The sequence below is a fragment of the Pterocles gutturalis genome, unplaced genomic scaffold (genome assembly GCF_000699245.1).
Source record: "Pterocles gutturalis isolate BGI_N339 unplaced genomic scaffold, ASM69924v1 scaffold8140, whole genome shotgun sequence".
Classification (NCBI taxonomy): domain Eukaryota; kingdom Metazoa; phylum Chordata; class Aves; order Pterocliformes; family Pteroclidae; genus Pterocles; species Pterocles gutturalis.
In genome coordinates this window covers 26349-42922 of record NW_010140733.1, presented here as the reverse complement: position 1 = coordinate 42922, position 16574 = coordinate 26349, and the positions used below count along the sequence as shown (strand labels likewise).

Here is a 16574-nt window from a genome sequence, read left to right as displayed (position 1 = left end):
CAATGAGCGTGGTTAGGATCATCAGACTATTCACATGGACTCAAGCTAGTTTCCCAGGAGGATTTGGGTATTGCAAGCCAGAACGTCCTAATACTGAAGTTTCTCCTTCGTCCCTCTCTGTGGACCTGGTCCCTTTGGGCTTTGAATGGTTGATGCCAAATTACATTATAGGTTGCATTGCTTCATAAATCACAGCAAAGCACATCCTTGCCACCAGGGCTCCAAAATGGGTTTTATTGAAGGAAGAAAAAAGAAGATTGACTGTAAAAATCCAGTTCTTGTGCTTCCAGATCAGAACACGCTGAATTTCATAAAGTAACAGCACAACGTGAATTATCAGACTTTCCTCTTCCCCTTGATTTTTTTTTTTTTTTTTTGCATTTGTTTGGGTTGATGCACCCACTTTCTGTCCTTTTCTGCTCTTGTGGGAGATCCGTGTATCTCAGTGATCCACGTGGAAATGAGGCAGTTCTGCGGCAGGCAGAGCCTGCAGGGGTTGGGGGATCTGGCGTGGTCCCTTCCGTCCATCAGCCTTGTTCATCCAAAGTCAAGGAGTTTCCCTGAGCATCTGGCAGCAGAGTTCAGCCTGTGCACAAACGGTCAGCTCCCGTTTATTGAAAACCTGGGTGTAGTGAGCTTCCTTGTAGGCACTGATCTGATGGGAGAGGACAGAGACGTTCCAAGGGCATTAGTGAGAAAGATTTTAATTTGAATTTCTCCCTGTAAGAATAATGCCCTATAGGCACACACTTCTAGTTTCTGTAACGTGAGGTCGGAGTTCTATTGTCAAGTAAAAAAAGGGTGGTGTTATTCATGGCACTAGAAGTCCTTGGATGACTTTTAAAAGTAGTTCTTGCTTATTCCTGAAAGCTTTGCTTTCAGCTGTAAACGGAGAGGCATCTTTGCCGAACTCCTGCTTGCCTTTGGAGTTGTTACCGCAAATTGCCAAGCACAAACGTGAGGCGTGTGGAAGGGTAAATCTCCTGCCCTTTGAGTACAGTCTTTGCCGAAGATGAGAGCAAGATGAGTTAAATGACCGAAAGCCTTAGGCTAGGACATGCCAGCTGCAATAATTTTTTCACTCCATCATCTCACCTTGCAACGTCGCTCTGCCTTATCCAGCCACCAGATGTCTGATGGATAATATAAGTGACAAGGGCAAAACCTCCTCAATGTACGCAGAGAAAAACTTCAGACAGCGAGGATGGGGCTGCTGGCTCCTGACCAGCTGGGTCCTGCCTGGCTGGAGTGAAATCCCTGCCTTGGATGGGGTTTGGTCAGAGATCAGACCTTGGTACCGCGAGTCACCAAGTGCTCTGGCCCCGCTCCAGCAGCACGCTTAAGCACACGCTTAACTTCCAGCGTATGTATACTACCATTGAAGTCACTGTGGCTGTTTGGATGCTGAAAACTAAGTATATGCTTAAGCTGGCTTGGGACCAGAGGTTTCAGTGCTTTGTAGGTCCAGTTCTAGCTGGAGCTTAGATAACTAGCTCGTGCAACTTGGCACATGCTTTTAATGAATTCAGGATCAGGCCAGAAAGAATTTATCTTCCCAGACTTGGAAGGCTTACAAGGAAACGAGTTTAAGGTTTGTTAAATTTTTATTATTTTCTAAGCATAAAATTTGACATTTCTCTGTAGTCCTTAAAGAAACACATTTTCCTGGTGTTCTTGGAGGGACCTAGAGACTTGGAGTGAGCAGTTTCCAGAACTCCCAGAGCTGATGGAGAGGTATCTGGGAGCCACTGCCTGGCCAGGGCAGGTCGCGGTGGCTCCGGAGGTCTTGTGCAGTCGTGGCTTTTCGTACTGTCTCAGAAGATGTGGCATCTGCTGGGGATGTCCTCAGAGATTTCTTTCTGGGCAGCCCTGGCACAGACTTGCCCAGTGACCATGGATGAGTTACTGAAACCGGGATGGTCCAGCTCTTCCCAGGTGTAAGTAATAAAATTCTTTATATCAGCACTGATAAATCATTTTGTTTTGCCAAGGATTTGGTTCTCTAGGTGTGTTTTGCAGTCTCTCCTCCATTCCCTGATCTTGGCCACTCAATAAGTAGCAAGAGTAAGTTTCCAAACCAGTTCCTGATGGTGGTGGTGCTGTGTCCTCAGCTCAGCTGCCCCAAACACAACCACTGCCATCTCTCTGGTTTAATACCTGAATCCACCTCATGCTGTTTGTGATCTACGTTAAAATACCCGCGGGGAAGTCGTTGTTCCAGCAGGCTGTGCGCGCAGTATTAGATATAACCCTAAGAAACTGGAAAACAGAAATCATCCTTCGAGCTCCTCCCAAACACCCACGAGCGCCTAGGATTTGCAAATGAGATTTATTTATCCTGTGTACAAGTAGCTTGGAATCAACGCGGACATTATCTCTTAATGAGGTAAGGCAAATAAATTACAAGCTGGAGGCCCCGGGTGGGATTAGTGATGCACCTTAGGAAAATATTTTGGTTTCTGTTTATATGTCGGCTGGGTTGTGAAATGTTTCATCTGGAAAAGATGATATGAGACCAGAGAAATATTTGCTCTTATAACGCAAAAAATATTTCAGTTTCATTCTGAACTGGTTGCTAGTGAGATAAACCAAATTTCACATTTCCGGAGCTTCGATGGTTGCTCAGCCCCTTCCTACAGATTCTCTTGTGCAAACTTTCTCCTAGCCGATAAGAAACTGCCCTGTTATCTCTCCTTGTTTGTGAACACTCCTCTGTGTGCGTATTACTTATAAAGAGAAAATCACCCAGAGCCCAGCAGAAGGCTCTGTCTCTGGTGGACTGGGTCTGCGGAGCGGGAGGACGTTAGGGATGCTCGGGCAGGGCTGAGGGCAGCGTGCTGGATCGCATCCATCCCGGCTGGGCACCTCCAGCCCGGCGGGTCTGTGATGGGGAAGCCTTTACCCCTCTTTTGCGGCACGTTTAAAATCCAGTGTCCCCCTCGTTCCGCTGCGGAGGAACTGTACCCAGGATGAATTTGGCCTTTCCAAGCATTACACTCTCTATTACACAAGAAAGAGTCTCCTATTATAATTGGAGTGATATATTAGTATAGAGCACAGTTCCAATGTTTTTTCAACACTAAGATTTTTTTAATTCAAATGAAACAATCAGAATTAAATTCCTTGGCTCAGCCAGTTACCACTAATTCTCAAGCAACATGACAAATCCACACTTGCGTCTCAAAGTGTAACATAAGATCTTAGTTATCCAGAAAACCCCGATGAGTTGTCAGATCTTTCCTTACTTGTGGGTAAACATGAGCCTTTTATAATCCATTATGTGTCCTTTGTACGTATATATATCTATATATATATGTGTGTGTGCATTTGCACATGCCACAAGGTTGATAATAAGTGAGATAAATCTTGCTGTTTTCTTAAGGGAAGTAATATATTATTCAAGTCCCTCCAGTACTTGGAGCTGGAATATGGAATTGGCATATTTCTGCCTCACAAAGTGATCTCACTAAGACAGGGTATGCCTGCAAAGTTCTTCCCAAGAGTTCAGAAATGACTTGGCATATAGCAAAAAAAAGCAAATAAGGATCATCAAGCAGCGCCACAGAAATAGCACATGTGTCTTTCCTGCATCTTCTACCGTTTTTCCCAGTGAAGCCAGTACAAAGGCTTCAGCATCATAAAATTGCGGCTTTTATTCAGATGAGAAGTAAAACAAAATAAAGACTTGTCTGAAAAAGCCTCCGCTGAGATTTAATGGAATTCATAGTGTGTTTAAATTTCCTAGGCATTGCTGAAAAATCTCAATAATCATCTTCTTGTAAGCTTAACTGAGTCGTAGATCTTCAGAGAGTGGGAAATTTTACTAAGAGAAAAAAAACGTTACTGGATTTTCTAATTTTAACCAGGACTGAGAATTATAAATATGTGAATACCACAAGAAAACATTTCCAACCATGCAAAACCTAAGAAGTGCTGAAGATCTTTTGAGAATCCTTTTTTAATGAAATTTCCAGACCTGGAGGTTGAAAGAACATCAGGTGAAGTTTTTCTGCTGTGCAGAATCGTACCTGGTAACACGCAGCCAGCCCGGCTTGTGCAGAACTCTCTGTTCTTCAGGACACTCTACTTTGTGTCAGGATTAAATGGAAAGAAATGTTAATCTCTGAGGGGGTTTGGGGCTGCTTGTAGCATTCCTGATTTTTTCCAGGCGTTCTGATTCTGCAAAGCTGTAAAGAGTTAAAATATGCAAGAATCTTGCTATTCAAAGGGGAAAAACATTTTTTTCTTGGAAATTAATCTTAGTACAAGGGAGTATTTTGTTTTGAAAATCATAATAGCATCCAGTTTTTCTGTAGTTTCCAGCTCTTTTTTTTTTTTTTTTTTTTGCTTTTAGACCCACTAAATAAATTGCATCCAGTATTGTAAAAATACACTCATCTCATTTTTCAGTGCACTGTGCTCCTCAGGCTGTAGGTGAGTTGCACCTTCTCCATCAGTGCCCTCAGCACGCAGCGGCAGCCCCCAGCACCGCAGCAGAGCCCGCGCTTGCCCCGGCCCCTGCGATACTCTTTTAAGCGAGATGACAAAGTCCTGTGCTTCTGGTACTGCAAAACCACGGCATAAATTTTCCCCCCATGACACCAAACGCAGATTTTTTGCATTTTATCTTTTAAGTCCTGCTTTGGATGGATGTCACATCCTGCCTCTGGTTTTTAAACCATCCCATCTCTCTGCCGTGTCCTTTCGCTAACCTCCGCGCCTCTGGGGAAGCCAGGAGCTCGGCCAGGGCTGCAGGAGCCCTCGGCGATGCTCGGGGGGCTCTGGGGGGGCTTCCTTCAGCTTTTGCCAGCCCGGAGATCGGCGTCGGCGCTGCGGTGACACTGGGGTCCCTCGTTTGGTGGCCAGGTGTATTACCAGCAGGCTGGTGTGGAGCTGCAGCGTGGATGGCACAGAAGAGAGTCGCAGGGAGCATTCGAGGCGGCAGCAGGGTTTAATAAATACACTTAATCATTTCTGTTTTGACCTTAACCCGGGCTCGTACTCAGACACGGAAAGCGGAGAGTTGGGAACGCACTTTGTCAAGGCTCCTTTGGCTGCTGCCGTGGTAAAACAGGGCAGCCGTGCTCTGAGGAAAGGCAGATCCTTCAGAAAGGAGAGTAAAAGGTCAGAACTAATCCAAAAGGACAAGCAGTGTATGTCTGTGTGTATATTGGGTTTCACATATGAAATCCAGTCATGATAAATCTGATGGCTTTAGAAACATCTACTTTGATTAATGAAAACATAGTTCCCATAGACCATGGGTTTCATACTTCAAAGTTCTCCTGGATTTAGGACCTTAGGTTTTGCTTATTCATATAACATGCAGGAAACTATTTTTAAATGAATAAGGGAGTTTAGGAAAAAAAAAAAAAAAAAAAAGAGGCAAATGTTTCAACATCGGTGGTACAGATAGACTGGATAATAAGGAGCAAAATTAACAAACAACGGCCATTTTATTATGCATTTTACAATAATGTTTACATTCTTTCCTCTATATTTGTTTTTCCTTGAAAAGATTTATACATTTATAAAAATATCTCGCTGCTCCGGCTCTGAAAATCGCAGCCTCGCTCCCATTTGAAAGCCTTCACCATGGCTGTGATCGCTGGCTGGGTTCCTAATCATCTGCAAGGCTTCTCCCCAGCCCCCGGTTAACCCTTGTGCGGGACCGGAGGAGATGGTGTTTGTTGGGGCAGTGGGGAGGAGGAGGAGGGTGCGATAGCCTGGCACCGCTGTGATCCTGAACATGGCCATCCATTGCCTTGGCCGCTGTCCCCAGCATGTGGCCACTGCCACATCGGGTGCAGGCGATGGCGGGGCAACTTCTTGCCCAACCACTCGCCTTTGTCCCCACTGGGTATGGGGGCTTGGGGACCACCCTGCCCCTGGGCTTGCTTGTCCCGGCAGCTGCGTGTTTGCTTAGAATTCCTTTGGAAATAACGGCAGAGGAATAAACAGTATTGTTGTTTACAAGTCTGTAGCGCTGAGGAGGGACGCAGGAACCTCTCAGCCTTGCTCAGCCGAAAGTTCAAAGGGATTGGAGAGTGTTTGCTGCCTGTGGGACCGGGCACCCCGGCTGAAGGCTCCATTAATTAAATGCACTCGCAGGATACAGAGCTGGTGAGTAATGTCCTGTTTATAGCAGAACTGGGAGCCATTCTGGAAAAAAAGGAACTCCGTGGGAGGGAAGATGACGGGGAAATAGAGTTACTCAAAGGCCGTAGCTCCAGCCATCGTTTCCAAAGGCGATAATGAACACTCACACCTTGGTTTTGCGGCCGTGCGCGGAGGTGAGCTGGTGCAAAGTCCATTGCACGGAAGCTGATGTGCACGTGCCGTGGAAGAGGACCAGCAGCACACGCCACCGAGCATGGGCACGCGTTCAAAAGTCAGATACGGGGCAAGTCGGGGAGATGCCTCTTCCTCCACACTTCAGTAAGGGGTTTGCCCAGGTCCCCGCTCAGGTACCGAGAGCTGCTGGAGTCACAAACTTACGGCATGGAAGTGAACTGGCACACCCCGCAGGAAAGCTCAACCATTAATGTTTAAATGGGGTATGTTACAGTTCCACTGACTGCTTTGGGCAGGGCATTTCCATGCACCGGTTCCTCCCACGCCCGTGGGTTCTCGCTCCCAGCCCAAGCGTTTCGGGGCAGCGCCGTTGTGGTCACACTGTGGTGACCGGTGTGTCCGGTACCCAGCGGATCGGGACCTTCAGCATCCGCTCCTCCTTCTGAAGGGGCCAGAACGGGCAGGGGCTCAGTGATGGGCAGCCCCCCCTTGCCCTCCGAGACCATCTCAGTCGCACCCCAGGGTCTGCCATCCCCAGGGGTCACAGCCCCATCCCTTTAATGAGAAGGATGCGTCTTTTATCGGTTAAAATTGGCAGGTCATTTCCTCTCCTATTTACTCTGTTATTTTTGCTCACACGTATGTTGCAATATGCAAGGTGAGGCTCAAAACTGTCAAGCTCTTTAATAGAACCGTTACTGTATTTTTGGAGAACGTAGTCGTTTTGATTTACTGTTCCTTAGAAGACAGGAAATGGAGCTACTTGATTTCATATTTTAAACAAAGCCGTCCAGAGGTTTAATGAAAAAAATTTCCCTTGGCTTTCGAATTAAAGGGCTATGGTGAAAGATTTAGCTGAGCTATTTTGACTTAGAAAAATAACACACTAGAAGCATTAAAATATTTTGTAAAAATACTTTTTACTACTAGGTTTTTCAGAGAAGAAAATAAGCTTCTCTGGTTTTCTCGGGCTTGGTTGGTAGGGCTAACTGTGAAAGGAAAGGATGTTTCCAAGATTTGAGGCTTGGTTTTTTCCTTCTGTAGAATTTATTTTCCTTTTATATTAAAAGCCTTGAAACGATTGCCGTGCAAAAGACAAATCCCGTGCTTCTAAGCGAGGTAATTTGGTGTGAGTAATAACAGAAGCCTTTGCCATTAATAAAATGCGAGAAACGTTAAACAGAAAGACGGAGGGTCTGATTCTGCTCCGTCCAGCAGCAGCGTGAGGAAAGGGCACTTCTCCTTGGGTGGCAAATGTCAGTGGAAGGACAGAAGTGAGAGATATGGGCATCAGGAGAAAATTCAAGTTTTAATAGGAAAATCCTGGGTGTGGAGCAGAATGAGCTCGGAGTGTTTGGGGCAGCGTAAAGCTGAACACGCTGGAACTGCAAAACAAAGCGCTTTCGACCTGGATGTTCAAGTCAAGGTTTCTGCGTGTTCCGTTTGGTTTGGTTTGAGGTTGTTTTTCATTTGCAGAGCAGCGGATCTGGGACGGTGCTTGGGCATCATGCAAAGGAGGCTGATGGTCTCAATTTCCACCCAGTTTCATCTTAGTAAATAAGGGGAGAAGTAAACGTGCCGCTAGCTTGAGAGGACCGCAGGGTAGGATGAAATATGGACACAATTTTAAGTCAATGGGGTTTTTTTTGTGATCTAATGAGTTTTTCACCAGGATTTCACTAGTAATTGCTTGGCTAAAATAATACCTGATCTGCTTCTTCCGTGTGTCCTTTCCCAATGAATTGCTCCTTTTAGGTGGAACCTGTTCCACCATCAAAACGGTGTCAGGTCTGGGGGACAGGAGAAAGGCTTCCCACGTCAGGGGCTGATATTGGTGGCTGTCAGTGGGATTTCAGCGGTTTGTCAGTGCAGGCATGGGGTGCAGTCCGCCTTCGCTCAACCCTTTGGTAATCCCCTGAATCTGCAGGAGCCTCCTCAGCCGCCCTGGTCCTGGGGTTACGTTCTGGCTGCGGGTTTTGGGGGATTTTGAGAGCAGGACGCTGCACTGAGGTTTATTTGTAAACTTCTCTCTGGCTGACGATGGGGAATTTGATACGTTATCAGCTGAGATACTGGGATTGAAAAGGGGAGAGCAAGGCAGCCAGAAAGAGATTACAATTTAATAAATAGCAGAGATACGGTTAGCTGCTATCAGTGTAAGTCTAATGCCATTAGCTCGCGTGCAGTTGGTAGCCATGTACATCAGGCGAAGCATCCAAAGGCTCCCGGGGAGCCCAGCTCCCATTTCACGCAGTTCGCAGAAGAATTTTCCAAGGTGTAAAAATACTCAGGACTCCATTGAGCCTTGAGAAGATGAAGCTACTTTGATACGTCTGCTGTCTGCCGCTGCCATGGCAAGAAGAACAGGAAGGTCTGTGACCATGGGGCTTGTTTTTCCTTGAAGCAGCTTTGTTTTACATCAAAGGGGGACAGAGCCAGGGTTTATGGTCGGCAAGGACACCCCTGTTCCAGCACGGTCCCATTTTCCACTCCCACGCCCCGTGTAAGCTCGGCCGCACTTCAGTGTGTTCAGCTCTACGTGGAACCCGTTCCGTCAGTGTCTGTATTGAAATACGGAGGAATTTGGGGGCTCCCCTGCAACACCCAGCAGATGATGACGCACGGACCCCCTGTGCCCCCGCCGCCCATCACACGGGCAGGGTGAGCCCCCGCGGGTGCGGTGGCGGCTGGTGAATCACAGCTGGATGCCTGGACGTGAATCATGTCGCCAGATGTGTTCTCCTAACATGGAGGAGGAGTGAAAAGGGAGGAAAGATAAAACTACAGCTTCGCCAGCCGTACGGTGTTTTTTTTACAAGAAAACTTTCTGTGCCGTTAATCCCTCTAACCTGCATTTACATTAACACTTGCAACCTCACACGTTGCTGCTGCTAAGAAGTTTTGGCAGCTCTTGGCCCTGATTGCGGAGGTAACGCTGCACTTGTCTCCTTTGCTCTCACTCAAGGATCTCCGGAGCCAGCGCCCAGCACTCTATGAAGTTTCTCCCTGTACACGTATGCAGGCATCTTGGCAGAGCTTCAAAAGCCATTTGCCTTATTATTCATATGTCTGCTTATAGGAGCAGAAACGCTCCCATTTCTCACTTTCGGAATGAGAGCAGATACTAGTAAAGAAGAAATTTTTCATCAGCGTTTCTGGCACAACCCTGCAAACCCATGGGAGCTCTCGGCATCTCCCCGCTGCCAGCCTGGGGTTTGGGATGCAGATGGGAAAGTCCCCCAGCCGCTCTCCAGCCCTATGGAAAACAACTGAAGCGCTGGAGTCTCGGAGTATTTGCAGAGTGGGGGGTCTCAGGGTCACATGAAACCACAGAAGGGTGACTTGAAAAAAAAAAGAAGCTTCAAAAAAAAGACCAAATTTTGCTTTTCCTCCTGCAGTTAGGATAACTGACAACATGGAAATGTTGCAGAGGCTTAAACATCATCAGAATCGCTTTGCCTCCTCGCTGCATTTTCTCAAACAAGCTTCAAGAACCCTTGCTCTAAAACAAATTAGTGGACTGGAGTAACCTTATAAATCCAAAGACCCATTAAAAAGTTGAAATATTTGGTCGTTCCTCCTCTCAGTTTAAACTGGGATTCATCCAGAGTTCAAGTGCATGTATCACATAAGAGCCCCAGTCCCGGTTTGGAGAGGTCCATTTGAGCGTTGATGGTTTTCTAGTGCCAGGAATCTACTCTGCAGCCAGGCAAAGAGATAAATCAAAGCTGTGCGCGCCGATGAAATTCAGGAGCCAGAAGTCACCATTGCAGCCCATATAAATCCCCGAATGCCAGCCCCGGTGCTTTTTGTCCGTGCCATTAGAGTTCAAAATTATCTGCCCCTCTTTGCTGATGTATGGATTAACCGGCCGCCCGAGTGTTTACTAACGGTTATCACCCGGTACTTTGGCCGTTATCAGAGGAAGGGACGCCTGCCGCGGGGCTTGGTCTCTCACCCTTTCTATTACCACCTGTCAGTGGCAGGGAGTGTGCTGTGAAGCTGTACAGTCACAGACTACAAGTGTAGATAGTTTCTGACGGCTGATCAAAGGGGAAAACCAAAGGCCTGATAACAAGGACGTGTTTCATGTACTTTTAACTTTGAGAAACATTGGCATTTGCATTTTTTCCCCTCGGTAGGCTGGCAGAAACCAGGCACAATAAACGCTGCGTATTCAGTTACCTAATAGTTGAGTAAATGTTATGTGCTTGAAGCAACAAAGCATAACTGTAATCTTGTTCCAAGTGGGAATGATTTAAGTAAGCCTTCACAGAAGACTTGCTGTATAATAAAGCAGAATAATTTTAATTTGTACTTTGAAGTGATCTTGAATTCAGAATCTAATCTTGGCATTCAGCAGAACATCCTACCCCGTTGTGAATGAGGTAATAACTGCAAGTTAAGGAATTGCTTTCAGGATCTTTTGTAGGTACGTGCGCCCCGTCACAATAGCCAGCGTCTTCGGCAAAGCCCTGCTGATGAAAGAGTCTCTGTTAGCTCACGTTTGACCTCAAATTTCACAGTGCAGGAACGGAGAAAATCCACAGATCGCCCAGGCTGAAGGGCGGGCTTGCTTTTTTCCTCCAGTAGACATACTTCAAACACAAGGCAGAACACAAGCCGTCCCTTCCTCCTCGCTCCGCCACGCTGCTGCACTTTTCTGCTCAAGGGCGAGCGAGGGATATTGGCTGGAATTTCTGCCCGTTGGCAAAGACGAGATGACTGTTTCCATTGTCCAAGATGAGAAGGGGGAAGAGTGCCCAACAGCAGCCCAGTGAAAGGCAAATCCACTTTAAAAACAATTTCTGGTTGTCTAACTTGTACTTAAGAACATATATACAGTTTTTAATGTGACAGTTCCAGCTTCTGTTGTCATTTCCATCAGTGCCATTACGCTGATTTCCTGACTCTCCCTAATGTGAGACCAGAATTGGGTCTGTATTTTTAATTTCACCTTTTTTGCTTCCAGCTGCTTGGTCAAAGCTGTTCAGCACTCAGGGCTCTGGTTGCTCCTGCTGTGCTGTTAACACCAACATTTTAACTAATGTGCTAAAATTAGCTTTTCAGGAACTCAAAGTGCAAGGGTTTCTTTCTTGCCGCTGCAATAAATAAAATATATGGAAGTGGTTTGGTCCCAGGGCCTCCCAAACATCTCCCGTTTGTTTGTTGAAGGTGCCTTCGACCGGAGCGTGACCTTGCTGGAGGTGTGCGGGAGCTGGCCCGAGAACTTCGGTCTCCGTCACATGTCTTCCATGGAGCACACGGAGGAGGGCCTTCGGGAGCGCCTGGCCGATGCGATGTGCGAATCCCCCAGCAGGGACATAGTGGGATCAGGAACAGGTACAAAGAAGAGGTGTGATCAGAGATCACGTACATCTCACCCAATGGTGATTTTTAATTTTTTTGTGTTTTAAGTTCTGCTTTTCCTTTTCTCTGTACGCTACCTCTCTGATTAATTAACTTCTATGGGGATCTCATGTAGTGTGAGATAAGTAATTTATAAAAAGAAAATAATGGTAGATCACATAAACATAGACTGAGAAGCCTAAATAACTTGAGGAAAAACACTCATCCTTGAATCTTCCTTACCCTATAGCTGTGACAAGGGCTCCCCTCCCTCCCCGGCTGACTCAGGAGCATCCGAGTCGCTGTGCAGCTTGCTGCCCTTGCCCACCCTGCTCCAAACAATGTCATAAAGACACACATCCTCATTTTGTGTCCTGAATAGAGCCACTGCGAAGCGCTGGTTCTGTAATCCAAATTAATCCATCTTCATCAGTGTCCATTATATTGATAAATTATATCATCTGGTTAAGTAAATGGAACGGCATGTCAGAGATTATGCTGCTCAGAAGGGGCCCGGTGCTAGGAGATGCTCAGAAATGTTAAAGCACAGTTATTGTGGTTTTATTGTCTCCATTAATTTTGACTTGTTTAAAAAACGCCCTCTAGTAAAAGGACTCGGCCCATCTTTGATCCACGCACCGTTCGTGCTGTGACCAGCAGCTCCTAGCGATGGTGGCTTCTAACATCAGCTGCCAGCTCGCTTGTCACTCTTCTGGCAGCTTGCCCGGGAAGGGAAACGGGGACAAGCTCCAGCAAAAAACGTATGGGAATGCCAACCTGTGGACATCACAGGAAGGCTGTGTGGAGCAGAAACCATCCCTGCCTTTCTACGTAGGTACAAATAGCAATGACCACGCTGCTGAGCGGTGCAGAAGCACTCTTCAGAGCCCAACTTGTCATCTTTCAGACTTTCCTCTGGTTTCCATAGGGAAATGGAAATTTCACTTATTGAAAGATGGAGTCAAGGGTTGGTTTATGATTTGGTGTTAACAGAAGGAGTTGGCTGAACACTAAATATGGGTCTCAGTTACAGATCTGGTGCAAATTCTCACCAGCTTCTTGCCTTGGATGAGGCGCTTCACGTGCCCGTGACTCCAGTGCTCCGTCACTGCAGCGAGGACAGAAATGCCTCGCGTTGCCGGTGCGGAGTTAATCAGCTCGTGTCTGCCAGGGGCTGTGAAGGTAGAAAAACAGGCTGTGAAAGTGGACAAAGGCAGATATTTCATCACTTGTTGACCCATCCTGGGATCAGAGTGAACTTTGGGATGGTATCCACTTCCGATAACAGGTCAGCTCCCTCAGGCTGTGCAGGCGAGGGAAGGACCTCTCTGAAAGCTGAAGCCATCTAGACGTGCTAAGTTAAGGTGACTGACTGCCCCAGAGACTTCACATTATATTATATTGTAAAGCAAGAGCTTTGTCAGAGGCAGTGCTCTCTGTTTTCCTTCCATTTTCACCAAACCCAGCTGATAGCACTGAGTGCCAACTTCTTTGGCATAAGGTTCGGCTTCCAGCACTGCAGGTGTAAAGCCAGAAAGGAACTGTTTGTAGAGATGCCATCACTGAGCTGAAATTCATCCAAAGAGATCTCTCCCTGCTCTTACTCCAGACACATAAATCTTCATAACGAGTGTAAGATAGATGCAATCTCAAAGCAGCAAATGTAAGCAGCAATAGCGAGTAACGTGAGCACTGACCCAACTCCCCCCATCCTGCTGCCCTCCTCTTGCTGTCATTCCGCTCTGTGTTTTCCTGCCTGTCGTGGGATTCTCCCTATCACTAACATACTTTATTCTCAGGATTTGGGCATGCGGTGACTCAGTGCAGCAGAGAAAAACCTGGTGATAAGGCTGTGAACTCCGGTGCCCTTTCCACTTCCATCCCCTAACGCCTCTTGAGCTGTTCTCTTTACCAGATGGCCATAAAAAGTCCTCTCCTGCTCAGGCTATACCTGGAAAACTCCACTGGCCTAGGGAGGCGACTAGCACCGGCTACAGCATGTGTGGCCGCGCTTGCGGCAGCCTGCCAGCCGGCCGTTCGTCAGGCTGCGGGGCACGGTGAAGTGCTGGCATCTGTCTGCTGGTTAATACATGGGGGAAGATAAGTTTGGAGGTACCTTATTGCCCTTGCTTCAAAGAAGAGGTGTCTTTGTTGGCTCGTAACAAGTCGGATACTTTTCACTTCCCCCAGAACCACTTACATCTCACCAAACCTAGGCTGAGCTGAATTATCTTTGAAAAACATTGTTTTCTTCCTTGGATTCTCTGCTATGCGCTCACCTCCTTGGAACGATAGCAGAAAGTTCAGCAGAGAAGGACACCATAAATTTTCCTTGTTGGTAGTTGTTTTATATATTGGTACTGGTTCCAAAGACAGTGTTTATATTTCTGCACTGGGCTCAAAATTATGGAAGTTATAAACATCCCTCTAATAATCCTAAAATGACTTATTCTACCTTCTGCATGCCTTTACGCTCTGCATGCCTGTGCGCTCTGCATGCTTTAACCCCTGTTTGCGCTTCTTGGATTCTCTTCAGTCCTTAAATACGTTTTGCAGAGATTTAATGAAACTTGCAAAATCTTATTTGAACTGAAACGTTAATTAATGAAAATGTCTGACGCTGAATGTGATGACGTGTGCGTGTGCAGTGCTCGGGTGCACTGTGTGGACAGAGAGAAAATGGGCGATGGGGTGGACAGTGAGACTTTATCAAGTGCTCGACTGGTCCTGACATGCACTTAATGGCGAGAGATAAATAGATTCTTTTAATGCCTTAACTGTTAGGACATAGCTGACACGTAGATTTATATAGTACTCAGGGCTGATACGCTGCAGGAGCGGAGGAAACGCTCGCTCGCGGCACACAGAGCGCTTTGGGGAGCAGATGCTCACGGTGTCTGTTTCTGACCTGCCCCATGGCATGGCAGAGCAGGGTCCGTAACGCCGTGCTGCTCCGGTGGTCCTAGCACAGGGAGAAATGATGCAAAGATTGGTTATCCAGGAAACATCCAACTGGAGGATGCTAGAAACACGAGGAAGAAGCTGGTATTGGGGAATTAGATGGCCTGAGGGGTCTTTCCCACCTCGGACTCCGAGTAGTTGCCAAGGGCTGTCGGACAGGGGGTGGGAGAAGAACCGGGTCTGGAAAATGACCCCCCCAAAAAATCTCCTTTCCTCATGACCTAAACGATAACTCCAGTTATCCAGCTAGTTGGCTTGATTGGGAAACCAGCTTTTGTCCTTGTTATCCAATTATCCAGACGACCCATGTCTATCTGAAGTGGAGCCTGCTGTACATAAGCTGTCAGCCTGGATACACATTTGGTTCCAAAGAAGGCGTAAATTGGCAAAGATGCAAAAATATGGTTTTACTGTTTCAGTTTCTGTCAAACTCTCACTGCAAAAAAAAAAAAAAATTGAAGGTCTGCTCACAAAACGTTAGTGGTCAGTGACCTCTTTTGCTTGCAAAGCTTTGTTTTCAAGCAGCCACAGTATTTACATTTGCAGTATAGTTTCTAAGTATGTGCTGGAGCTTCACATTGAATTCTCAAAAAAAAAAAAAAAAACAAAAAAAAAAAAAACCACAAACTAGTATTGTGATTTATGAAACTGTGCTTCCAGGAGACAAATATCTCTGAGAGTATTCCACTCTAACTGGAGACACAGAAATTTCCAGCCCAGGCTAGAAATCTTTCCCCCCAAAAATCCTCTAATCAGTAGAAGCTCTGATTTATGTATTCCTTCAACAAGTACATTTCTCAAGGTTTCCAATACAGTTTGTTTATCTCCAGGCATAATATTGAAAATTAGCCTGTAATAGGGGACCATGCCTTGACAGTCCGAGCAGCAGGATGTTTTCTGATATCTATCTGCAGAAGACGATCTCTGTGGCCATCCCTGTTCCTGTGCCAGGGCAGTTCAGTGTGCTGAAGCCCAGGAGACATTCCCCTGCGCTCCCTGCCTGCCCAGCCGCGATGCTGGTGTACCGCACGGTCTGTGTGTATCCCAGGGACCCAAATTCATTAGGACCCCACTCACGGCCACTTAAGGTATGGGCTGGTCTGAAGGAGAACCAGGGGACATGTCAGTCCTAGAAAGGAGTTCCCAGCTCCAGGCCAGCCGCAGTGAGCATCCAACGGCGCGGCTCTGCATCCGCAGCACCAGGAGGAGAGGGATCCTTAGCCCTGGGAGTTTGTCCCAGCTTCTCCTCCTTCCTTTGACGTGGGTGAAAGGTGTAGCTGGATGTTAAATCTAGGCACAGCTTCAGGCTGGACTTTCACGTGATTTACCACATCCAAACCCATTCTCTACATTTTCTCGGGTTTATTACTATAAAGCACACGGCACAGTGATTTCTTCTTGTCCCTGCCCGTGGCAGGGGGGTTGGAACTTGATGATCTTTAAGGTCCTTTCCAACCCAAAACATTCTGTGATTCTATGATTCTGTGATTCTATGAGACGAACACCGCAGACAGGTTTCCAAGGGAGAATTGTCAATATAGAAAATAAATAAGTGTTCCTCACCGCTCAGGTTATTTTGTCAAGATAGGCAATACTGCAAACTTCTGTAGTGACAAACATGCTGCTGCCACTGTCAGACCCCTGGTTTTTCTGCCAGAAATTACCGCTGGAGTCCGGGCAGCTGTGGAGATCCAGGATGGGGCTTATTGCGTTTGCAGCGTGTGATTCCGGTCCGTGCCCGTCTGCTGCACCTCCTCTGTCACAATTTGTTGGCTGCCTGAGTGTTGTACTTATATCTAATTCATTTAACAAAGCATACCCAAATCCACATTGCTGCAACATTTTGCAAGTGGTGGAACTGTTCTGTGGGTGCACAAGACTAGAATTGCTTTTTGTGGGTGTGTATCCTTTTTTTTTTTTTTTTCAATTCAGCATGAAGTCCAGTACCTTATGATGGCTCAGTTTACACT

General features: G+C 46.7%; 1 protein-coding gene across 1 annotated transcript in view; it reads left to right on the top strand.

Moving 5' to 3' along the window:
- Positions 1-16574, top strand: part of LOC104469323 (breast carcinoma-amplified sequence 3-like) — a 234588-nt gene that overhangs the window by 200238 nt on the left and 17776 nt on the right. The window contains exon 11 of the mRNA XM_010083784.1: positions 11470-11637. Coding sequence (XP_010082086.1) covers positions 11470-11637 — 168 coding nt within the window. The remainder of the gene's footprint in view (positions 1-11469; positions 11638-16574) is intronic.